The following is a 25006-nucleotide window of genomic DNA, read 5'->3' on the forward strand; positions in this document are numbered from 1 at the left end:
CAAAAGTTCTAAGGTGATGAATGTGGCAGATAGCTCAGGAGAAGATCCCGGGGCTATCTCCTGCCAGCACATTCTTGGCTGCTGAGGACGAGGGCAATGTGAGAAGGTGCAGTGTGGGGTGTAACACGCAGGAGGCCCCTTTGCAGGTGGTCCTGTGGACTGTGGGCCTGTCCCATCATCCTAGCCCCTCCAGGACTCACAGGATGTAGTTGCCTCTCCCTCTCCCGCAGTACTGCTGTGTCTTGGCGTGTGACACAGCTGGGCTGGCCCAACCTGGGATGTGTGATGAAGAACAGGAGAGATATGGCACTGTCCCAGCCCCACAGCCCCAACACTGCAAAGCAGCTCAGAAGCTTCACCTGATAGTTTTCCCTGTGGAGAAGGGTGTTAACGATGGGATGTGATCGACTGCCATTTGCTGTTGCTGCTTCATGATCTCTATTTGAATTACCTTGCAATAACTGCAGTTATATTTAACACCGTCTGCACAGCTGAATTTTTAGGTGGCTGATTTTCAATTGCAGATCTCTTAATTGCATCTCACTTCGTATAATATTTGCAGCAGGAGTTAATATTTTCTATTATGGCAGACACAAGGTTGGTGCTGTCAGGCAGGAGCAGCCTTGCCCCTCTCTTATCTCGCAGCCTCTTGCTGGTGGACTGGGAACCAAGGCCACGTGCCATGGTGGAGCTGGAGGGAAGCTACCAGGTGAATGCTAATTATTTTAAAGAGAGGTGGCTTTTCCAAAATGCAGTGATGAATTAGCAATTGTTGCGTGGCCAACAGCATTGCTTCTATTTAAAAACAGGAATTTCCCTTAGATGTAAATTTCTCTGAAATCTTACAATGCGTAGCACAACATGTTAGGGCAAAGAACTGACCTTTTTATTAGCCTATTAGGTGAAGCTGTTAAGGTGGGTGTGAATTCCTATGTAAGATTCTTAACCTGGCCTTACAGGTTACGCAGACACCTCTGGAGGTGTTCCTGCATCCTTAGTGTGTCACTCTTAATCCCACTGAGTGACAGTGTACTGCAGCTTTGTTTTGACTGTGGAGGCTGAAGCCCATTTTGAGTTATGTGACCATTGTATTTACCATTAATTACGATTCTAATCAAGGGATTGGGATCTGAGGATGCATAGATCTTTGTTCCGTATAGTTTGGGATGAGTTAATTGCAGATAATTCTAGCTATAACAAAATATTTAGAACTGAATAGTAGTTTATTGTCATGTGTCAGAAATCTAGATTATTTCCTTCATATTAATCGATTCGAAAATGCTAAGCTATAAAGAAACACAAGCAGACTAAGCATAGCAATCTACCTTGGGCTGCATGAGCTCTGATTCCGGATTTGGAGCTCCGATTTCTTTCATGGTGCCATAGCTCAGCATGTGCCCCAGGCAGGCCTAAAAGCATCCTTACGCAATACATAAGCAGTGAGTATTAAGGCATGCTCAGAGGTCAAGAGATTCTGGACAGCTTAGTTTTTAAGCCCTTTCAGTGTTGTACACCTCTTATGGATGATCTTGCAGAGGGATTTGTGGGGTTCAGAAGTTCTCTAGAGACAGATTGGAAGGCTGTGCCATTCGAGTGGAAGTGTTTTCCCATCCCTTTGGTTTTTTTAATGGCCTGCCAAACGTTTGCAAAGGGAGACAGTGCCTTTTCTTCCCCCTCTCCGTTCTCCTGCATCTGTTTTTCATTTATTTTGTTTTATCACCACTCATAAATCTGTAGCTATCTCTGCACAAGCTGCCAGAAAGCTGTGCGCTGGGTTTGCTTGCCTCAGCCTTTCCCAGCCTTGCAGCACAGAGCATCCTTGCAAAGCTGGGGTTGAAGTGTGCTGGTACACTGAGATAGCTGGGGGGAGGAATGAGGGGGGAAATTTCCCTTTTCAAAGCCCTTCCATGCAGGGAGCCTGGCTGACACCTCTGCTTATGAAGCCACCAGCACGAAGGAGGGCATGAGAAACCTCTACGCTTCTCCATGTATGTGCTTGCAGAAATGCTGTGCTCCTCCAAAACGTGTTGGAAACCTGCTCAGCTGATGGGGTAAGCATTTCTCAAAAAGGCAGCATTTAGATGGAGGGCTTGGGCCTGTCTGTTGTGTGCTTACATGATGTGCAAAAGCCCAGCCAGCTGCAGAATTTATGGCTCTGCTATTGAAGTCAGCACTCAGCAGAGAGGGGCTGCTGGTATATCCTAGTGAATATTTTCACTTGCATTTCTAGCACAGCTCCAAAGCTTATGAGCTGTGAAATGAGATTTCTCTTAGAGGGGAAAGCACCAGCCCTAACCAAATGGTGCAAGTCCTTTGTGCTGTTTTAAATCAATTCCCCTCAGGATCCTTTGCTTCCTTACAGCAGCGGTGGTTCACTGAGTAACACAGGAGCTTGCTGGGATAAAGGGAGCAGGCACTGATCTGCAGCTGCTTAGCAAATGGCCAGGAATTTGGAAACGATGGGCATCCTGCAGAAGGTCAGGTTTTGTGTGTGTGAGAGCCAAGCGGTGCAGGGCTCTGCTCCAGCAAGGGCAGGGAGTTTGTCACCTTGCGTGGTGGTTTGCTTAATGAATTCTGTAACATTTACAAACAGAAAAACCCTCCATTGACCAGCCTTTGCCCAGCATAAAGCCATCTGGGCACGTGGCAGTTTCACTGCCAAACAACCTGGCCAAGAATTAAACCAGTGTTAAACCTCTCCCGTTCTCAAATATCTGATGAGTTATTGGAATTTTTCACTGGGTTGATGGATTTCTTTTGACTTTTTCCAAAGTTTTTGAAAGTTGATTTCAGCTGGAAACTCGGAAGCTTTTCTGCTTGAAATCTTGTTTCTACTACTTTTTCTGATCACAAATATTGTGCCCTAGGAACAAATGTTGGCAAAGTAATAGATGCAGATTGTGATTAGTTGGATTGATGGAAGTTTACACTGTACTAGAAATATTTAGCACTTCTTTTGGGCTAAAGGACTGATTTTAGGAAGTCTGACTGGTCAGAGGAGAGGTAGCCTTGAGTATCACTGTTGCACAGCGGTGCAGGGGTGTACTGATGTTTAATCACATCAGTCTTAAAACAGCTTGCAGAAGGCTGGTGCTGTCTTATAAAGCCTCTCCCTTTGGCGGCAGCTATTTATGTATTCTTCTGTCCCTGCTAACAGGCAGGGTTACAAGGGCCAATTCGAAGAGAATCCCCTCATCACACATTCCTTGCAACTTTGCCCCTGGTTTCAGGGAAGGGTTTTGCTGCAGGGGAAAATGGTTTTAGGGACATCCTTCTCCTGGAGGAGCAAGGCACAGCACTCAGATATCTTTCTTTCTGGCTAGAGATCTTTTGACATCTGTGGAGCTGACCCAGTGTGCCAGTTAGGGTTTGGAGCAAAGCTACTGCCTCAGCACCCTTCTGGAGATCCTTCCGGAGCAAGCTGCAGGCATTCCCTTTGTTGTTAGACTGTTGAATCCAGAGGGTTTCAGAGAGGCCCCATCACAAAAATCTCCCCTTTCATTTTAATCCATGGGCCTGGAGTGGGTAAATGGGAATCAGCTGCTTTTTGACAATCCATTTTTTGGCTGCAGTCCCTGAAAGAAGGGATTGCCTGTGTGCATCAGGTGACCCTCTCAACAGTAAAAGCATGCAGTGAGTTGGACAGACCAAGATGCAACCATTGCAGAGCCCTTCTGAATAGGACACAGTCCTGTAGCAACCCCCCAGCTCCATCATGAGTTGGAAAGGAAGGAAGATGTGCTCAGATCCGCATTCTGGCTGTGTTATGCCCAGCCCATTCTAAGCTGACCCAAGAGGTGGGCAATACCTGGGACACTGTCCTTGCTCTCTTTCCCTCTCTCATTTCAAATCCCAAGGCAGCTGGCAGGCTTTGGGTTGCAATTTGCTGCACAAAGGATTAGCACATTGCCCAGGGTATTATTGACGTAAGCTATGAGACAGTTTAACATCCATCACACTCCCGATTGAAAGAGAGCACGGCATCCCACCTGCGTGTGGGGAGTGAGCCTGCAGCCCTTTCTGCAGTCTAGTTGAGGTATCAGCTGAGCTGAGAGCTTGATGATCCTTATGGGAAAGAATATTTCTTTAATTATTGGAATTCTTCTTGGGAAAGGATGCTGCAGGTCAGTTATGACTGTGTTGCATGTGGGGTTTGTCCTGGTTCATGTCACTGTATCTGCTAGAGCAGTGGCCAATAAACCACTTTAGGGCCATGTGTTCTTCAGTTGGAGCACTCCATGGTGCCATACACCTCAGATACTAGTGAGCCTTGACTGATTGATTAATTATTAACTGAAGGGGACTTATGAATATTTCAGCATTTTCTCTCATTGTGCATTACAAAGTGAAACCTCCCTTTCCTAGACAAAGATCTCTCCTAAAGCTCTACATCAAAGCTGCAACATTGTCACCCATGTTGTGTTCTTGTTCAACCTTCACCTCCAGCATGTTTGCTTTGAAAAATCTACCGTTTGCTGAGCTACATAGCTGCTGGCATGCCGAAGGGTGAGAGGCCTGGGTCTTCCTCTTGGTGGCTTTTGGCACCATAATACATAACACAGTGATCTGGCTGCGTTTTGGGTGGGTGAGTGGCCAGATCAATGTTCAAAGGGTTTCCAGGAGGCTTGATGCGTGTTGTCACGGGAGAAGCATTTCATTAAATCAGTGTGTTGGAGAATCATTGCAACCACTGAGCTGGTTTTAGTTCACTATTTTATGAGGACATCAGCTGTAGGTTCGGCTACTCGGTGTCAGTAACCTTCCCTTGTCTTGGCTGGGTGGGGTTCAACAGAGCATGGGTCAGGAACCTAGAAATCAAAGTGGCTTTATTCCTCATGCAGCACAAAGCATATCCCCATGCCTCTGCATTGCCAGCACATTTAGAATGTGGTTTTCCAGCACTGCGTTGTGCTCTGCAGTAGCGTATGGTGCAGGGGGATGGCTGCACTCATAGCCACAGTGAAACCTTCCTCAGAAGGAGGGGAACACCCTCAGCAAGCCCCACTTATTGCAACTTGGTAACATGTGCTCCTCTGGATGGGAAGGGATGTTAGCATTAACAGTGACTGGCAGGGAGGGATTACGCTGTTAAATGGTCCCAATGGTTTCTGGCTCCTCTCCTGTGGCTGATGACAATTATGGCGACAATACCTGTCACTGTGCGGGGCGTGCTGTCAGTGCCAGGCTGATGGCTGCACGTCGTGTCGCTTCCTGTCCTTACACATCCTTGTTGCATACTACAAAGCTATTTCCAGCGGTGCTGTTGGCTGTGACAGTTTAAAAAGCAGGAGCTTCACGGTGCTGAGAGCACGGTGCGTTGGTCTGCTCCACTAATGTTTGTAAACATTCGGCGTTGTGTTTGAATTGCGTGTGTCTGTGGGGACAGAGCCCCATCCACGCTTGGTGGCACAGCTCTGGGTGGCTTTAGGTCGCGCTGCTGGCAGACTGCAGTCCGCCAGGCTCAGCCTTTCCTCTGCGGCATCACGCGCTGCGGCGAGCCCAGCGAAATGGCTCCGGGCATAGGGATGGATGAAGGAGGGAGCAGGGCAGCCCAGCATCGCTTTTGGAGCCAGGGCTGCGTTCGTAATTGTTGGGCTTTAAGCGGTGATAAACTGAAGCCTTAAGTGGGGCTTTAAATCTGTAGCGCTTTGCTCCAAAACCACTGGAATGTAAAGTCTCCATTAACACTGTTATTGCCCTGGAATGCTCCTGGCTTTTTCTGGGGTGAGTGGAGGTGAGACGGGGCTGTGCCTTTAAAAATCACAGGGCTCAGCCCGGTAGTGCAGGGAGGTGTTTCCCAGAGGAAGCAAACAATTTCAGCATGGACTGGGAGGAGTTTGTGCATCTGACTGCAAATCTAAGGGCTTGGTTAGATGGGTTTGTTTCTCTTCTCCTCCACCTTTGACAGGAGCAATGAGACTACCTGCCATCCCTTGGGATGCTGCAAGGCAAAGCTCTGCAGCACATTTGTTTCAGAGTGGAGGAAGCCATGGGGTTCTCCTGCATGCAGGTGATTGGTTTTGCCCAGAATTAAATGCTGCGTGCTCCAAGTTGCATCATAGAATCATAGGACCATTAAGGTTGGAAAAGACCTCTGAGACCACCACATCCAGCCCCAATGCATCCCCACCATGCCCATTAAGTCACGAACCGGAGTGCCACATCTCCATCATGAAGGTCTTCAACCTCTTTTCTTTCATATTAGCACTCATTAAAATTTATTCACATTTAGCAGTTTATAAAATGGTCTTTTGCAAGATCTTTTCCTTGCAGTTAACAGTCACCATGTGGTTAAAAGTAGGCATACACCCCACGATGCATTCAGTGACAGACAAGCTGTGATTCTGGACGATTTTGGGCTCCACTCGAAATCAAATCTGCATAATTTTATTTTATTTTTATTGTTTTACTTTAACAACTGTTACACCGACGTTGATAATCTCTGCAGGGCAAGCAGAGAGAACTAATGTTGTATGCGGGCAGACATATGAAAACATCTAATTTACCAGCAGGCAGTTGGGTAATGATCAGTTGAGAATTGCAAATTATGTACGTCATCTATTTGTGGTGTGCTGCTGAAGAAAAGCCCAGCACATCTGACAAATCATATACATCCTGATATTTATAATACTTTTCCCATTTAATTGACTGGGGCAACCTCCTGATTTATTTCCTTGATTTATTCATAGCATACCCATAGCATAGTCATAATGCAGAACGAAACTAATTCAATTTCTCCTTGACTCTGTAAATCATTTACGTATTTGCCTGTCAAGTATTTGAATATAAAGTGGGCATACATACGGCAGGAAATAAATAGCTCATTCTCTAGTTAAGAAATCGGATTGTAATGACGTTAGGGTCTGCATTGCCCTCCTTGGCTGTTCGATATCGCTTAGATAGCATGGATTACATTCGCCCTGTACCTTATTTCACGAGCAGAGTATGTTTTATGGGCACCAGCACAGCTCTTTTAATAGCCCTCTCCAGTGTTATGGCTGTGTAAAATGTACGTGGTGTGCTTTGATGTCAGCAGGAGCAGTGACTGAGCTGTGGGAGCACACGGGGATTGCAGCCTCACCCTGCTCCTTGCACAACAAGTGGGAAATGTTCTGTTGGCTGTCGTGGGCTGTTGCTGAGCTTCTTTGTCATCACTTTCCGACAGATGAGTTCGTGCTGTGGAGCTGTTTTGCAGAGTCATTGAAAATACAGCCTGGAAATACTCTTTGTTTCCTTGAAGTCTCGGTTACCAGCTTGGCAGCCCGTAGCTCTGGGGAGGAGTGCGGTGCCCATCCAGCTGCTGCTGCAGGGTGCTGAGTTTGTTGCCTCCTAAGAGGAGTAATCTGCGGTCAGATCTCCCCACGACACAGTTTTTGACACCTGTAGCATCACTGCAAAACCTCTGCAAAATCAAGAAAGTACAGAAAGTCAGAGGCAGTTTGCTGGCTCATTACCATACTGCAAAACATCTCCAAAGCAGCATCCTTGGTTTCTATATTTGACGTCTGAGCTATTTTGGGTGATGTGTGATTAGCCTCAATTATTGCAGCTCGGATGGAATTCGAGTAATGCCCCCTTTTTTAGAGCTGCAAAGATGTGGAAGTCTGGAATTGTGCATTTCCTCCCTTTAATTGAGCACCTTATCACATCACTGATGTGCGAGCATCAGTAACATGATGGTTTTTTTTTAGTAGAATTACTGAGGAAGCTGTGCTTTATGGCTCCATACTGGTTTGGAGATCGAGAATATGGAGGTGAGAGTGGCAGGTTGTGAAAGGTGTACTGGTACAGCTGCAGTGAGTGAAACTGAGATGGCTACTAGAGATCATTGAAGCTTCAGTGGAATTTGGATCAGGGTCCTAAACCATGTCATTTTCCTGCTTTAATTAAAGCTGTAATGGAGGCTTTCAAAATGATCAAAATGTATTTTCCCTCAATCTCAGCTGCAATGAACGTCATCTCTTTGGAAAATCTGCACTGAAGCAATTTGCAGCTGTCCTCCTGCATGCACACTGCTCCACACAGGAGTGAGCATGTCTTGCAAGAGGACACAGGTTACATGGGCAGATGCTGGTTTGGGGGAAAGCAAGATATTTCTGCACACTTGGGAAGCTCTAACAGAATTGCTTGTAACTCATCAGCCTGAGAACTGAAACTTTTGTCGTTGCCACGGCTGTAGCTTTCCAGACTGCACTGCACCAGCCTTGCTCTGTTCTGTAAAGCAGTTTGTCTCTGGAGGAGGATAAAAGACAGGGAGGTGGTGAGAGCAACCCCAGACCAGCATTTAAACCTCATTTATGTGTGGCTGTCACGGCAGAGCTAACGTACAGCAGCTGGTGGCAGTGCTGTTTGCTGGTGGCCAAAAGGATCAGCCCTTGAACCCTGGCTGGTTAAGACACAGGTTGGGAGGTTGCTGTCTATAGGCAGTATTTCAAAAAGGGGCAAAGATGGGCTTTCAGAAAGTGATTTATGGGTGCTAACCTTGGATTCCTGAGTTGCCCCTTTCCTCCAGAATAGCCAGAAGAGGGCGCTTGGATGGGAGAGCCAGCCATCCTCTGTGGAGTCACATTTACAAGAAATGAACCAAAATGGTGAGGTTTAGCACCAGGCTGAGCTTGGTTTTGCGCTTATGGGTGGAGCAGCCCCACTGCCAGCCATCACAGCATGTTTCTAGCTTTGTACTGAGGCCGAAATGACTCTGGAAGGGTCTGAAGAGTGGTTGGAGTGGAAAGGTGCTATAAGGTTGCTGCGTCATTACTGCGACTTTTGACTTCTTTGGTGTCTGAATTTGATTTTGTGCTTTTTTGTTGTGTGATCTGTACTTCGTATTCCCACTAAAAATAACATACCTACCTCTGAGTCCTACCAGTGGAAAACTGCTCGCTGCAGACACCTGTGTCTTGCTCATGCGCTGTAGTTGCTTCCTTAATTGGCAGGAACAACTTTTTATCTTCAAAAGATGTTTGGGGACCAAGCAGGTGCCAAACCCTGAATTACAGGGCTGTGGGAAGTGTTGTGGAGAAGCTCTTTGCTGAAGGCTGCAGTCTTTTTCTGGGTGCCAAGCAGGAGCAGGAGAGTGTTTGGTTGGTGATTGGGTGCAGAGGCTGTGCAAGCATCTACAACAGCACATTCCTCTGCTCTTGTCCCTCTTGGGACCCTGTGAACGTGGCACGCAGACTTTGAGTGATCAGCCTGAAGAACTGGACGGCTTCTGAAGGTTCTGCATTGGTTGACTTTTAACCTTAATATTTTTGTTTGGCTTTATGTAGCTGGACAACCCAGATGAGCAAGCAGCACAGATCAGACGTGAGTTGGATGGACGTCTTCAAATGGCAGAGCAAATTGCCAAGGTAAAAAAGAAATTTTACAAATCTTCTGCGCTGACAAGTGTATAAGTAGTTTGTTACTCTTCCCAGGTCTTGCACTTCCCTCGCAGATTTCTCCTCCCAATAATCACAGTAAAAAATGAGCAGTTCTTCAGCTATGAAGAAAGCAACTATTGCAGATGCTGTTACAATGTGATTTTCCTGGAATGTCCCTAATGAGCTGAGATGGTTTAGGTGCTTTCAAAATATTCAGGTGTATTCATGAGTCCTCAGAATTGGGAAAAAAAATGTCTTGAACTGCTGCAGCTAGATATGCACGTATACATCTGAACCCTCTTCTTCAAATTTCTTTGCTGGCTGATAATATATAGCATGTAACAGGAAGCCAGAATTGCTCTAAAGAGTTTCTGCAGTACACTGGGCTGCTGGGAGCCACAGTTCCCTGCTTGCAGGTACATTCTGCCTCCATAAGGGTACTGCACATTTGCTGTCTCAAACATGTTCACACTTGGCATGAGGACAGGCAGGCTAGCATTGCACCCCTGTGGGCATCATTGTCATCCAGAGCAGCAGACATGGGAGTTCAAGACAGTTTTTGTAACAACACACCCAGCAAAGTGCCCCAGGGACCCTTCTGTAAGGAGACATCTCCCTAGGAATAAATCACACCTCTCTCAGTGCAGATTTATTTGGCCTCTGGTTGACCACTTGTGGAGAGAAATTCTGGGCCCTGTTGACATCAGCACAGCCAAGATTTTATCCTTGGTTCCAATCAGATGCTCTGAGCTATAGATAGAACCCTAATGGAGCTGAAGACATTGGGAATGATCTATCTGGCTTCTGGATGATCTAGGATCTATTACCAGATGGAAAACAAAAAGGTGTAATCAGAGAGCCTTAGCTCAGGCTGGGGACCCACGTCCCTCCCTGTGTGCACAAGAAGCTGTGTCCAAGTGCTGAGGCTTTTATGAGAAAGGTAACGCCAGAAGCAAACTGACTGCAGCTGCTTTCCTTTGTTCAGCACTTGGCCTTCTGCCATTTTATTTTCAAGACAATATTTTTTCTTTGCAGTGAGATGTACCCCCCTGTGCGGTGCAGTGCTGCTCTGAGATGGGTAGCCAGGCTCTGGGTACGAGATTGAGATTGTCTGATTTTGTTGCTTTGTTTTGTCTTTATGGCATGTGCATAGTTCAGCAGCAGCCAGCAGAGGCTGCAGCTTCGCGAGTTATTTTTGCAAACAACGATTTGCCTTTTCCACTCACCCCCAAGGATACTACAAACAAACTGTGCTACTGCTGGACCTGTGAGAGACAGTCACACCAAGGTCCTAAACACAGGCTGACATTTCCCAGTGCAGAATTCAACCTTCAAACACAGCAGTGCAGCTTGGAGGGAGGTTAGTAGTAAACATGACTTACCTGTTTGGCAGTCGTTGATATTTAATCTCATTCACACGGCTGCTGGAGGCCTTCTCTCCAGAATGTCAGATCCCACCAGCACCTGTCTGCAGGAATCCTTGTTCTTTCAGACCCATGAATGCTGCCTTTTGGAGGCATCCAAATGACCTTTTGAGTCCTTCTCTGTATCCTCCTTTCTGGGCAGGACTGCTTTTCCTGTAGCACAGAGTAGGCTCACAATTCAATTCTGCGAGAGGGCAGTGTTTCCAATTTTATCTCCAATTTGCAGCTTTTAACACAGTTTTGCTGCACAGGGAGACTTGCAGTGCTCATTGAACCAACACCGTGCTAAAGGCAAGTTAACTCCTCATTAGGAGGACATTTATAGGTAAGAGGCAACAAAGGCAGAGGATTCTAAAAGCAATCATATCCCGGTGCTGCAGGACCATGCTGGGTAACTTAGGACTGTAGCTACATCTCTGCATTTCCATCATCACACCCAATCCCAATGAAACTGCTACGCATCACTTCAAGCTGCCTGCTTTTAGCCTCATTATAAGAAGCTGCTGGTGACACACAGTGAACTGTCTCAGGCCTTGCTGTGTTTGTGAAGAGGTTTTTGGGGACAGCGCCAAAGTTGAATCCCTGGAGAGAGTGGCAGCAGCAGGGTGAAAAAAGCAATCATGTTTGAGCATCGTTGCTTCAGCAGTAGTTCTCAACATCTGAAACAGTTGTGGTTTTTTTCTTTCTCTAGAGGTGGCTTGCAACTTTCGTAATGCCTATGCAGTAACACAGACTGATTAGGTAATTTATCTTACACCAGCTCTAATTTACTTGAGAGAATTGCTTCCCAAGATTGAGACTTGAAGCAGAAGACTCTGTGGAGTAAACGCAGCCATGAGCTATGCTTGCAGTGGGTAGGCTGCTGAGTGCAGTAGAGTATTTTTCCAGCAGCCTTATAACAGTCTTGTAGAATGAACGTGACCTTGTTTTCTTTTTTAGCGTACATTTTACAAACTGCTTTTTATTTTGCTATGAATTGCAACTGAGAAGATGCTTTGCGTGTCAGCCTCAAGTTCTCTGGCTGCAGATGCTGCTTTGCTGTCGTACACCTCATACAGTCTTGCTGTGAGATGTTCAAAGCCTGAGCACATTCAGGGAATGGGCAGACATATGTGAGGGTGTAGGGCATAGACCAGGAGCCCAAGAGAGCTGGGGCACAGGCAGCAATTCAAAGCAGAGAGCATGTTCTGGAGAACATCACATTTTCCTCACAGTGCCGCGTTGGTTCTCATGGTCTTGTTAATAGCAGGCAGCATGAGAGGATCTCCCAGTGAAGTCTCCAGGATCCACAGGCAGAGAACTGCTAGCATCAGGGTTATCTCGGAAGGAGGCACTGGCCCTGACAAGTAGTGAAGAGGGTGTTCTACCCTTTCTGCAGTTGGGTCCAAGCAGTCCTGCCCACATATTGCTGTTTCGCCTCCCTGGGCTTCTCTCGCAGCTTAGGCTCAGTAGTGTTTTTTCAGCTGACACATCTGAGAGATTGGGGAAAAAAAAAGTCCTGAAACGTCTGCATGCTTTGACTCGTTAGTAAATTGCTGTCAGTCGCAAAGTTCAGCAGGGAACTGACCTGTTGTTTCTGAAATTGGGAATTAATACATAACAAGGAAGCCATTTGCAGACAGGAAACAAATGAAGTGCAAGTGCATGCAAGAAACAGCAAAGTTGGATAAGGACCAAGTAGTAATTCTATGGGAAGCTAATGATAATGGTTCTGCATTACACAGGGGGAAGCTGTAATTTGTCATCTGGTTGGTGGGCGTTCCCCCCTCTCTGCAGATGCTCCCGAGGGATTCTCCCTGTGCTGATTGTCACCACAATTCATTCTGTTGTTTTTGTTTTTGAATCCAAGGAGCGCAAGTTTCCCAAGTTTGTGTCCAAAGAAATGGAAAACATGTACATCGAGGAGCTGAAGTCCTCTGTCAATCTCCTGATGGCCAACTTAGAGAGCATGCCTGTGTCTAAAGGAGGCTCCGAGTTCAAGCTACAGAAGCTGAAGCGTAGTCACAACACCTCGATAATTGACATGGGAGAAGAAAATGAGAACCAGCTGTCCAAGTCAGACGTCGTGTTGTCGTTCTCCCTGGAGGTGAGCTTCACACTGTGTTCCAGCAGGCAGCCTGCAAAAGTGGTGGAACAGAAATTTCAGCAGCCAACTTCTGCAGAGTTCAAGCTTAACAGTTAGGTGGAGAGAGATCAGTGGGAGTCACTTTCTGATCTCCATGAGGAACCTCTCTGAGTTACCAGAAGCTTTGCCTGTAGTCAGATACTGTCCTTTCTGGCTTCTGATTATCTTGCTGGAAAAAATTGTAAAAGATAAACCTGCTGTAAAAGAACTTCCTGCTGATGCCTATCTACTGGCTCAGAAATCTGCCTGTTTGTCTGACTTCATAAAACTTGTTTCTGACTGCACAGCAGTAGCTCCAACCAAAGCCCCTCTCCCTGTATTATTTCTAAAACCACTGCAATAAATGCAAGGATTGATTGGGTATCTATGTTTTGCTGTACCCCTGAGATGTGCACAGTATCCTGGCTACTGCAGTTTGTTTTCTGCAGCACTAAGAGAACAAAACCAGAACCTGAGACTGACAACTCTGCCTGTATAATGCTACAGGGGTTCCTCATTGGCAGTTCTAGTTCTCAGTGTACTGAAACACGCTGTAAATGTCAGTGTTTAATTATTGCCAGTTAGGGGTGCCACTTTATTTCTCTGCAAGCTTTGCTTCCTCTTTGGAAAATCATTAAAAATTGCTGAGGTTTGAATGCACCCAACAGACTGTGTGGAAATACTGTGGTTTGCTGGCTTGCCATTTGCTCTGTGTTGAGCTCTGAGTTTCTGCTGTGGGTTGAGCTGTAGGTCTGTACAGCCCAGCGGGTGGCAGAGTGCTGCAGGGACACACGGTTTCCTCTGAAATAGGCTGTCTCTGTCCTGAAAGAAGTGCTGCTATAGTGCTGTTTTCAGCTGAGTTAATTGTTCTGTGCAAACATATCTGTGGTCTAGGCGAAGCATTTACTCCATGGAATTATCAGCATCTCAGAGCACCGTTACAGAGATGTTGATTGTCAATGATTTTGTGTTACGTTGTCAAAACAAGCACCAGGATGGGGTCAAAAATGTAGGATGCAGAAAAATAAGAAAATCCTGGTTTTGTGTAGTTTCCTATTTCTCTCCCTGCGGAGTCTATTGCTCAATACACTGTGCCAGTGCAAAATGTACAGTGCTGGTTGTCAAGTCTCAGAGTTTAACTCGTTAGAGGGCTGAAACCATCTTTATAATATTCAGTTCAGTCTTTCTTAAAATAGGGCTGTGAACCCAGAGACAATGCCTTCAGTGGCAGCATCAAATAAAGCCTGACTTCTGAGTGCTACTGTACAGAGGAGCAGAGAACTATCACAAAGCCTTGGACCTCTCTGTTGGAAAAGCCTGTGTAACGTGTATAGCTGTGAAAAGACTCATCCTTACAGTGGGATGTCAAAAATGCTTTGCTCCAGCTGAACCCTTCCAGTGGGAAGCAGCAGCTGAGCAAAGCAGTGACTTCAAGAGGTGGCAGATCTGTTTGCTGCTCTGCACACTGAACTCTTGCTCATCAGAGAGGAGCCAAGGCAAGCCTGCCAATCTCCTTGCAGGTCTCCCTGGTGCCCCTACTTGCCCAGCAGCACAAGGGAGGACCCCAACTCTGCCTGACCCATGGGATCAGCAGCCAGTAAGGTCTGAGGGAAGATTCTCCTCTCACACCACCTTCCTTTGCCCGCAGGTCGTCATCATGGAGGTGCAGGGTCTGAAGTCATTGGCCCCCAACCGCATCGTGTACTGCACCATGGAAGTGGAAGGTGGTGAGAAACTGCAGACTGACCAGGCTGAAGCATCAAAGCCAACGTGAGTCTTGCTTTTCATGTCACTTATGCAGAGCATCGCTCTGTGGCTAAGAATGGCACATAAGCCCTGCCTGACTGAAGGAAAAAAAAGTGTTAATAACAGGCTTATATCTCCCTGTAGCATGTAACTTTGTGCCTGTACGTAAGTGCTTTGCTAAGTAGGGATGGAGTTAAGCAGGTGCTTAGATAAGTGCTTGTCTGAGTGTCCATCTGAACTGTTGCCATCAGGTATATCAGTACGTAATCTCATCCTTACTGGCTTACTGGGTTTTGGTGGCCCTGTGAGGAAGGGAAACAGCAGCCACAGCTGGAGGTAGAACAGAAGAGTAGGGGAGGGCTTCGACTCGCTTGGTTAAAGTTGTGTCTGAGGCCATGGTGCCAAGGTTAAGTTCGAGGGCAGAGCTTTTTTCTGTCCTCTTTGGCCCAAACCCTACAACTCCCAGCTCAGCCCTGTACTTTGCTTTTCCTGTTTCAGCCAGATTTTGTATTAGTCTGCAAGTAGTAATTAATCATTGTTAATTTGAAAGAAGAAAATGATGAATGGTTTATTTCCTTTCTGATCTGTTATATTTGTGACTTGAAACACAGTTCATGTGGCTTTGAGACTGTTTTCCTCTTGTTTACCACAGAGATTTCACTCTTTAATGACATTTTGAGTGCACATCCTCATATAATTTCTAAGTTGAAATAAAGCTCTTCCAGAGATGCTAGGTGGTGCAGGAGGGGCTGCCGTTGGGATGTTCCCTCTCTGATCCCATACCCTATTTCCTATGGTGGACCAATCCCCAGTGACATTTCACTAGGAGCTTTCAAAGCTCATGGAAGGAAGGAAGCTTGGAGCCAACTGAAACCGTGCAGTTGCATCACATGCAAATGCATGAGCAGTGCAGGCAGATGGTTCAGGGGAGGTGCTCTCATGGAGGTGTCAGCTAACATCTTCCATCAGCTGCCATCCTCCCGCAGAGGCACAGAAAATGCTGATGCTTTGGACCCTGCGCTGTACCGGAAGAACAGGGATCTGCAGTAAGTGATTTAAACACAATATTCCCAATCAGGGGAAGTACTGCAGCCTAGCTTACTTTTCGAAACGCATTAAAATCTGCTTCAGAGAAGGAAGTAGGAGAGCTGTATGTGGAAGAAAATCTCCATACGAACCTGCACTTGTCACTGTTTTAGGTTTTCTTGTTGCTTCCTTCTATTTGGAGGAAATTACTGTTCCCCATATTAAATAGCAGACTTGCTGGTTTACATGTACTTTCTTATCTCAGTCTTTTCATTCCACTGTTGCTCTAAGAATCTGTCCTTCCTTATACAAGCCTTCTTGCTGTCAGCATTTATACAAGTGTTGTTTTGGAAATAAGGGATGCAGGAGTGAGCTCTTTAATTGAATGGGTCTTTTTATCGTAATGAAATGTACAGTGTCTGGGCAGAAAGCCATCAGCCCTCAGGAACATGCAGCCAACACTGAATGCTATGGCCTGGTACAGGTTATGTAAGTCCATCACCCTCATCTCTGTGCTGACTTCCTACAGAGGTGCAAGTCAGGTTTGAAGTATTATGCGTTGCTCCAGCACTTGGGCAAATATATATGAAAAAGCCCAAGCGCTTGGCAGTTCCATTTGTTGAGGGTCCTGGGATTTACATCCAAAACCAAAAGACACCCAAGCCAAGACTCTACGGTAACATTCCACAGAAACCTGAGACCATCACAGAAAACGTTGCCTTTTTCCTGCTGTGTGTTAGAAGTACATTGTTCACCTTGCTTCCTCATGCAGGGGACACAGAAGCTGAGTGAAAGCAGTTTACTGTACTTACCTTCTCCTCTTCAGACAAGAAGAAAAGAGAGAATGAACCACATGTGACGTGTTTGTCATTTTGCTTAATACATGACTTGAAAGCCCTCAGGTATTCCAGTGATGCACACAATCATAGGAACTGCTCAGAAAAGTCCTTGGCGTGTTTTGTCTGCTGTGTTGCAGACAAAAGATCTGTGCTGAGCCAAAATAGACTTCTGAAATGTCCCTTGGATGCCAGCATCACTTTTACTAAGGTCATTCACACCACATTTGCTCATGTACATTTTGTCATAAGAAAAACACTCACTGGTGAAGAAACTAGATCAGGCAGGGCATGCTGAGCTACCTCATGGAGCCCCATCATGTTCCCCAGACCTGAAGTTTTTGTGTGTTTTTGCATTGGGTGCTGCATGGCCTGGGTGTGTGGGGTAAGTTTGGGGGATATTGAGCATCACTGCTACAGAAGTGTGAGTATTGAAGCAGGGGAGTTTACCCCTGCACATCCCATGTCATCTGTATCTCAGAGGCTCAAAAAATAGGAATGCAGCTTACGTATCTGTGGGCAGATTAACACTGAAAAGAGTTCTGAAAAGAGGTGCTATTCTCTCAGATTAAATTGTGATTCCTTCAACTGTGAGCCGTTTTTGAGAATCAGATGTTCATCTTAGTGACTCTGGAGCCTGAATCCTGTTAGAGGAGCCTGGAAGGGGCAGGGTGAGCAGTGGGGTGTACCAAACAGTCAGCTTGGTTGTGTACAAGGGATTTGCCTCTCAGGATGGCAGTAAATACTTGTCCTTTTTTCTTCTTAGGCTCCATGTTGGATTCCTGACACTTGAAGCACAATCCCCTCATGTAAGGATTATCTGTCTCAGCATGAGTACTGAGGATGGCACAGTTCTAGAGAAAGGCAGACCTGAAATAGCAAGGGTTATTTCAGATCAGGCTTGCAGTGTATTATTAGTAGTGCTTTTAATAAGTTGTGTAAGAAAAAGCTTTTGTGTTGTGCCCTAACCCACAAATGCCTCTACGTAATATCCCAAATCCCAGTCCAAGCAGGATTTTATTGCTTTTTGCACTGGAACAATATTCTTGCAGGCCCTAGAGCGTTTTATTTCCCTGCCAGTTGTCTTGATATCTGCTCTCTGCAAAACTCAGAGGGTGAGGTGGCTGCTGCACATCTCCAGCAATGCCCTGCCAGGAGCTGCTTTCCTGATGTGGTTGTTTGCATGGCTGGAGAACAAAGTGGCCAGTGAGTCCGGAAGCAGCACAAAAGGTCCAGTGACAGCACCTCTGTCCTACAGTCTGCAAAAAGGCTGTGGGATATATTGGAATGTTGACCTATGCCTGTAGCAGTGCTCATGGGCTGTACCAGTGATTCACCTCTTCATAACACCGCAATTCTTGTATGTGAGCAGAACAAAAGAAAGGAAGGAGACCTTAACAACAAGGTCCTTCATGCCTCGTAAATAAATGCTGTATATCCACCTGGAGATACTTTAGCGTGGAAATGAGTCTCATTCTCCCCTTGTATACAGTAGTGAAAATCACTTGTACCTGCACTGAGCTCAAATGAGCTATCTGGGTTAAAAGCAGTAAGCACCTGGTTAGGGGAGAATGTGCATGGGGTAGTACTGGAGTGAAGACACTGTACTGTCACCTCAGACCCCGTCAGGTCTTATGTTGCTCATTACAGTCAAGGGCTTGAGCCTTGACTCCCTCCAGAAGCTCACTCTCATTTGAGCAATGTCTTTCGTAGACTTTTAAACTTCTGTGTCTCTGCCCCCTTCCATTCCCTTAGATGCTGTGCCAGGAGACAGATGCCCTGCTTGATCCTTGTCATTGCTCCCGATTCTGCTTCCTGATTGACTTTCAGGGTGCTCAGATGGGTGTGTTGTTTAGCTCTGCCCTGACAGGCTGCCCATGCTTGGGTTGTCGCACCAAACCCTCGCTGCAAGCTTCTTATCTGATGAGTGTCTTAGCTTTGGATCAGTGTGCAGCATGCTGCTGTGAGCCCAACAGGAGCTGCACCACATCCTCCCACAGTGCCCTGTGAGGGTCTCCTTCTGGGAGGTGGGCAGCAAATTGCAAAATCCTGCAGGAGGGGCAGCTGCAGGGCAGGGGTGTCCTCTCTCTTTGCAGCAGGGGAAAGTCTGCTCTTATCGTTTGGGAAAACCCTGCCTCAGACACTGCAGTTTGAAGTGATGCTCAGTGGCTTTGCATGGAGTAGGAGCGTGCTAAGAGCATTTTGTTGCGCTCAGTGTTTTGTTGGCACAGCTAGCTGGGAGATGCTGCGAGCGTTCCCCAGGGTAGAACAGCAAAGGTCCTTTTGAGATGATCTCACATTTATGAATTGCAAATAAATACTGCATACTGTACTGTAGTACAAATTTAACTCCATTAAACTTATAAAGGGGTTTATACTAACATGAGCAGAAGCAGCATAGCCCCTAGTTCCCATTGTGTATCCCCAGCACAGCTGGTGGGTACAGTGGGTGCCTGTGGTACCTTTCTGACGGGTGCAGTTCATGATAAAAAGCAAATAGGAAATTTTAGGAGGAGGCTTTTTTTTTTTTTTCTCCCCCTCTTCGGATTTGCTTCAGCATAACGATAAGCTGCTGTAATTACCCAGACTGATTGGCTTCCGTTTCCTCTTGCATGGTTTTGATTCACAGCTGTGCAGATGTTTAGAGCTCTTTTTCCTCAGAAAACCTACAGGAGCCTTGTGATTGTATAAGAGCAGGTGATGGAGCCCTGGGTACAGCTAATGTGAGACGCCAACACCTCTGGGATACCAAGCTGACCCCAAGGGTGAGGCTCTGAGCAGTGTTGGTCTTGGTCATTTTTTTGCTGTTGTTTATTTTGGGGTAGCAAAGGAAAGTCATTCACACACCAGGCATTGTGCCCGTAGAACGTCTCTCTTCTGTGACTGTTACCTGCAAAGTGAACTCGTGTGTGGACCTACTGCTCAGCAGTACTATTGGTAACTGTTACACTAGAAGCCGCGTTGACGAGTAATGAAATCTTGTTTCAGTAGACTTGGCTCTTGTAGTTGTTCCTGTAGACTTGCCTGTGATATCAAGTAAATGCAAGCTCTGGCTGTGTTTTTTCTGACCTTTGGAGCGTATGTGGCATTGCTCTTGCATGGATTTTTTGATGTCTAGTAAGGGCTCAGCTCATGCACCTTTCTTTCACTCTGTTTTCTAGCCAGCTGTCTAAATTCTTGAGTGTTCCTATGCATTTGGGAATTATGTATTCCTGTGATAGCACATACATTCAAATTTAAGTAGTCCAGAAGGTGTGATGATGCCCAAGGCAATTTTCATCTACACCCGTCTGCTGCATCACTCCCATGCATGCAACCAATGTTAAGATGGGCTAGCTAAGACCAAAAGGACATGGAAATGAGCCTAGGATGCAGTGTGCTAAAATATTTGCTAAATTAAGAAGAGAGCTGAATAACAAAAGTCCCGGGCTACATTCAGTCGTCTTATTTAATAACCATGATTGGTGTATAAAAAAAAAACAAGCCATGCCTTCGTCCAAGTTCTGCACGTCACCTGCCGAGTGCAAGGCAGGGGATCAGACATGAAAAGTGCCAAGTTGTTGGTTTATTTATCAAGTGCTGTGTACAAGTAGAGCACGTTATTATTTAATGAAGGGTACAGCATTGTAGGAAGATACAGAGCATGGTTTAAAGAACAGCTTTAAAGAAGTGCTACTCTGCTCACTCCTGCCTGGACAGAGCTCTGGATGAAGGAATGGTTTAATGGAATGGCCAGCCTTGACTGTCATTTGTCAACATGTTGGCTGTCTTTTATGAAGATGAAGGTGGAGACCTGTTTCCTTTGTGAACGTGCTGAGGTCTCCTAGTGAGCAGCACAAAGGGAGCTGTGTACTGTTGGTACTGCATGGGCAAAGACCTTGTACAGTTTTTGGCTTGGTTTACATCCAGGAGCTAGTTTGCTGCTTTCCTCTTCTTAACTTTATAAGGGAGAGTCTCGGCTATGTGCCAGTAATCTGTGTTTTCAGAGGGAGGGCTTCTCTTTCCTTTTCCATACCTGAGTTTTCCTTAGTTTGGATTCCTTTCAGGGTGGTAGCATTTAATAGAAACGATTAACCATATCTGAGTTAAATAGTTGTTTGTATAAAACCTGTGGCTTTGTGGCTGGCTCAGTGGGACATCTTTGCACTGATTCAGCAGCAGAAGTCTTTGCTCAGCTCCTGCATAGCATAGCAGTGAGAACAAGCATGGTATTGAAGTGAGCTTATGCCAGAAGTGCTAACAACAACAGGTAGTAAATGCATGCAGACTGATTTCATGAATGAATCTTTGATTCCTTCCGTATCCATAGCAGGCACACTGATAAAGTATTGTCAAGCACGCAGGGTAGGCAGCCCTTGTAAAAGCAATTATTCTTTCAGTTCAGACCTCCCAATAAAAGGTAGTTGGGCTTACATTTCTATGTCCTCCTGCTGAGCTGTTTGCCTCTAATTGTAAAATCATAGTATTAAGCAGGAGCACAGGGCATTTTAAAAGCAGTCATCATTTAAATCACACCAAGTAATCAGGGTGCTTATTTCTCCCATAAAGGCTCTGAAGGCTGTGGCCTTGCCATAAATTCTCCTCCAAACCAGACCCACTTCTGCAGTAAAAAGCAGAGCCTGGGTGTGTGCTCCTGTGTGCACTGGGCGCCGCCGTGCTGGGTACAGGCGTGTCAGAGGGACATCACTGGGGCAGGAATGCCATCTCGTGGCCGTGAATAGCTATTATGTGATGTAATCCATCTCACATCCCTTCTTTCAGCAGCTGCCTTGTGTGCTGGTTGCAGGGTGCTCAGCAGGGTGGGGTCCATGTGACGTTGAGATGGTGTCTCAGAGAGGTGGGAAAACATGAAAACATGATGGCTGGAGGTTTGGAGAAATCCCTGGCTGTGGTAGGAGCTGATCCATCCTTGTCTGCTCACCTTTTCCATAACACATTTAGTGCTATCTGCAGTGGTGTTTTTGGGTAAATAAGCATACTTTCCATAAGCAGAAGAATTTTTGATGATAATTTGTATTTTTTTTGGCATTTGAGTGATGCACCCTCTGTGGGAAGGAGTTAGGATGTCCCAGGAAAGCAAGGAATCTCAGAAAGCCGTTGAGTTGCCCATCAGGGCAGGTGTCAGTGCCCTGTGTGCAGCAGGAAGGCAGCCACAGCCTGTGTGCCTTACTAGGGCAGTGACTTCTCTGCCACCTGCACACTGCCTATGTCAAAGTCAGCAGGTCTTACCTTCTAGGAAAGCTTTGAGAGTGCCTGATTTGTTTGTGCTGTCACTCCCACTTCAGCTTATTCCTTGGGGATGGGGCTGAAAGGCCGTTCTACCAACAACAGAGAGACAAGGAAACAAATGTGAGCAAAAATAGGACACATTGTCCTTCTGTGTCTGGTCACCTTGGTTATCACTTCTGATACCAAGCAGCCATCCTCTTAGAGCAGGAGGAATCTCAGAGGAGACGGAGCAGGTCTTGGGAGCCAGACTGTGTGATGGATACAAACCATCCATAATTCATTTCTGTAGGTGGAGTAGGAAGACACCTGTCTTCATGCCCAAATTTGATTTCCTAGAGAGGACACTTTTGAATGGATGAAACCAGCGTGTTATCTGCGTCTAACTGTAGCCATTGGGGTTTTCATTTCAAACCTTTCTGTGCACCTGCAGCAGTGGATGGACAGGGGCACTTGGAGGACAGGCTTCCTTTTGTCTTTTTTCAGCCTCTCGGTTGGGGTGAAGCAAGTTAAGGCCTAACTCCAGTGCATCTTAACTGATGCACTGATGTAACTATCTTAACTCCACTTACAATAGCAGGAGCCCAGGACAGGTAACGTGGGCACGTCTGCATGGCAGACCCCAGGAAGCAGGTATATCCCTTTTTTCGCACAGAGGGTGGTGATGCACTGGAACAGGTTGCCCAAGGAGGCTGTGGATGCCCCATCCCTGGAGGCATTCGAGGCCAGGCTGGATGTGGCTCTGGGCAGCCTGGTCTGGTGGTTGGCAACCACATAGCAGGGGGGTTGAAACTGGGTGATCATTGCGGTCCTTTTCAACCCAGGCCGTTCTATGATTCTATGATATTATTCTCTGATCTCTCTACAAGTGATGTATCACCAGCTGACCTAAAGGTAGGTCTGTAGTCTTACTACAAAACATGACAAATCATTTTGTAGTTGTCCCAGCCCAGCATCTCAGCCTGGCTTTGCTTTGTGGGCTTCTCCTACAGAAATGGGACCCCACATGGATCAGTGCCCACTGAGACAAATCTGTGGATCGCAACAACATGTGACTTAGCCATGTGTTTTCCTAAAAACCCTCAAAACCCCTCAGTTTTTCTTTTCCCTTAGTTTGTTTTTTCTTTTTGAAATCCCAAAGACACAAACTGAAAACCTTAGCTATTAAATATAAAATACTAGATATTGCCATTACCCACGAGAACAGCAAAAAATATATCTGTTTTCCTGGAGGCATTGCCATGCCCTAGTTCTTTTTATGACTTCTTTGTGGGCCAGCTGCTGAAGGTATGGGTGCCTCCTGTGCCATGCATTGCAGACCCATCTCCTGCTCTGTTGTTGCCTTGCTGACACTTCCCAGAGGCCACTGGTGCAGGGATCTGCACGTGGGCTGTGCTGGCAGCTGTGCATCATTCCTAGAAATTTGCAGAGACTCATTTCTGAAAATGAAATTAACGTTTTCAGCCCGGCGGAATGAATGCTGTCCCTGCGCCAGGTTGTCCTGCTGAGCGGGGTAAATCTGTGCTTACTCTGCAGTGCAGAGCTGCTGCTTCACAGGGAAGTGAGGAGGCAGCTCGGGAAGCTCACCAGGGACTATTACCTTAGTCATCAGCTTCTGCCTACTGTTCTCAAATAGATGGTGTATGGGAAGAGTTAGAAAATATAATAAAAAGCTTTGCAGCAGGCTTCTTCACATGTAGTAACAGTTAAACACCATTACACTTAATTTATTCCTTGTTGCTATCTCAAGAAATTGGTGAAAGTGAACGACACCTCAACACCGCAGTTAGGGAGGCGAGTGTTGCTTATTCCACTGGCTGCAGGAAGGCAGGTTTGCTCTGTGCCTTTTCTGACGCTGCTTGAGCTTCAGGCGTCTGTGATGTGTGCCCCAAGAACTAAAGCTGCTCCCTGGTTAGGTCTCTCCTGGGAGGTGGAGAGCAGGCTAAAGAAGGAAACCATCATTTCTTAGGCAGGAGTTTGGGAGAATGTAAATGAAGACAGACTGTAGCAGTGCAGCCACCTTCCTGCACCAAGCAGCCATATCAGTTTTGCCCTGGACAGGATCACATACATGTGGTGTCCCCCGCAGTGAGGTGGCATGTCCCAGGCTCATGCTGTGTATGTTGGCTGTAAGGTACATCTGCAGTGAACACACGCAGGGAAGAGTGTAGCTCTCCTCTAATATTTTTTACTTTTCTTTTCTGTTTGTTCCCCATTTGTTTCATGCAAGCTGCTGGGCAAACTTTCAATAAATGTACTGGAGAGAAAGAAAAGGTGTCCTCCGGCAGTTCTGAAGCCCATGAAAACTGATCATAGATCACTTTTAAATGTCAACTCCATCTAAAGCAAGTCCCTCTCCAGCTGCTCCCACGTTAGCCTGCTGACAGGCCGAGCTGGTTAGCGGGACTGATCCATGGCCCAGTGATGTAATTCAGTTGCACTTGTTCATTATTTACAGAAATCATGGGTGTTGATGCTGCAGCTGGATGAAGTTACAGGACCGTGGATGGAAGAGGGCTCTCGCCTTTGTAAAATTAGTCAGGGGCTGTGTGGGCTTGCTAAAGACAACAGGATATGAATGATAGGATTTAATTAATTCCCCTGGGTATTAATATGTAAGTTCAGCTTGTAAGGTCATTGGTATGAAAGTTTCCCTTAGAGGCACGTAGGCACTGGAGGTGAATAGGAATGATGAAATCAATGTCTCTTGAGGACAACAGAAAAAATTCTTAACTCATGTAAGTGGGCTGCTGTGAAGAGAAACAAGCAGACTCAGAGATCTGCTGCCTGGTTCAACGCAGTAAGGACAAGACCCCAGAAGCCTTATCCTTTTATCCCAAATAGTTTCTCCTACATACTGAGCAGTGTGCAATTAGCAGCATCGTGGTCTTTGAGTCATTTTGTCTTTAGGGCTTCAGAGTAGTACCTTCCCTTCTGGATATACGTGATTTGTTTCATTCACAAAAATACTCTTGATCTTCTAGGCAGGCTTGTTAATAATGTTGATAGTACCTTTAGGGAAATATTTTCCTAAAGCTTCCACATGGCCTACAGTGATGATCTGTTTATTTTGCTTGTAAAAAGTAAAGCAAGTTAAGCTCTAAGAAGGTAAAACAGGCTGTCAGGTTAGCAGCTGGGGCAGATCTCACCCTCTGATTTTTTGCAGCCATGAGAGTTTAGCTGCTGATACCAAATTTGATGCCTAACTGGAACCCCTGGAGACGCAAGTAGGTCCAAATGATCACTGGAATACCGCAGATGGCACAAATAGGATTATAACTG

General features: G+C 46.2%; 1 protein-coding gene across 3 annotated transcripts in view; it reads left to right on the forward strand.

The window, feature by feature from the left end:
• Nucleotides 1-25006, forward strand: part of CADPS (calcium dependent secretion activator) — a 173076-nt gene that overhangs the window by 45810 nt on the left and 102260 nt on the right. For all 3 annotated transcript variants that reach the window (XM_042823751.1, XM_042823752.1, XM_042823750.1), the window contains exons 4-6: nt 9270-9350; nt 12636-12872; nt 14539-14660. In XM_042823751.1, the coding sequence (XP_042679685.1) occupies nt 9270-9350; nt 12636-12872; nt 14539-14660 (440 nt within the window). The remainder of the gene's footprint in view (nt 1-9269; nt 9351-12635; nt 12873-14538; nt 14661-25006) is intronic.

Source organism: Centrocercus urophasianus, unplaced genomic scaffold (genome assembly GCF_019232065.1).
Source record: "Centrocercus urophasianus isolate 14NV4802_14NV808 unplaced genomic scaffold, USGS_Curo_1.0 seq_22, whole genome shotgun sequence".
In the NCBI taxonomy this organism is placed as follows: Eukaryota; Metazoa; Chordata; class Aves; order Galliformes; family Phasianidae; genus Centrocercus; species Centrocercus urophasianus.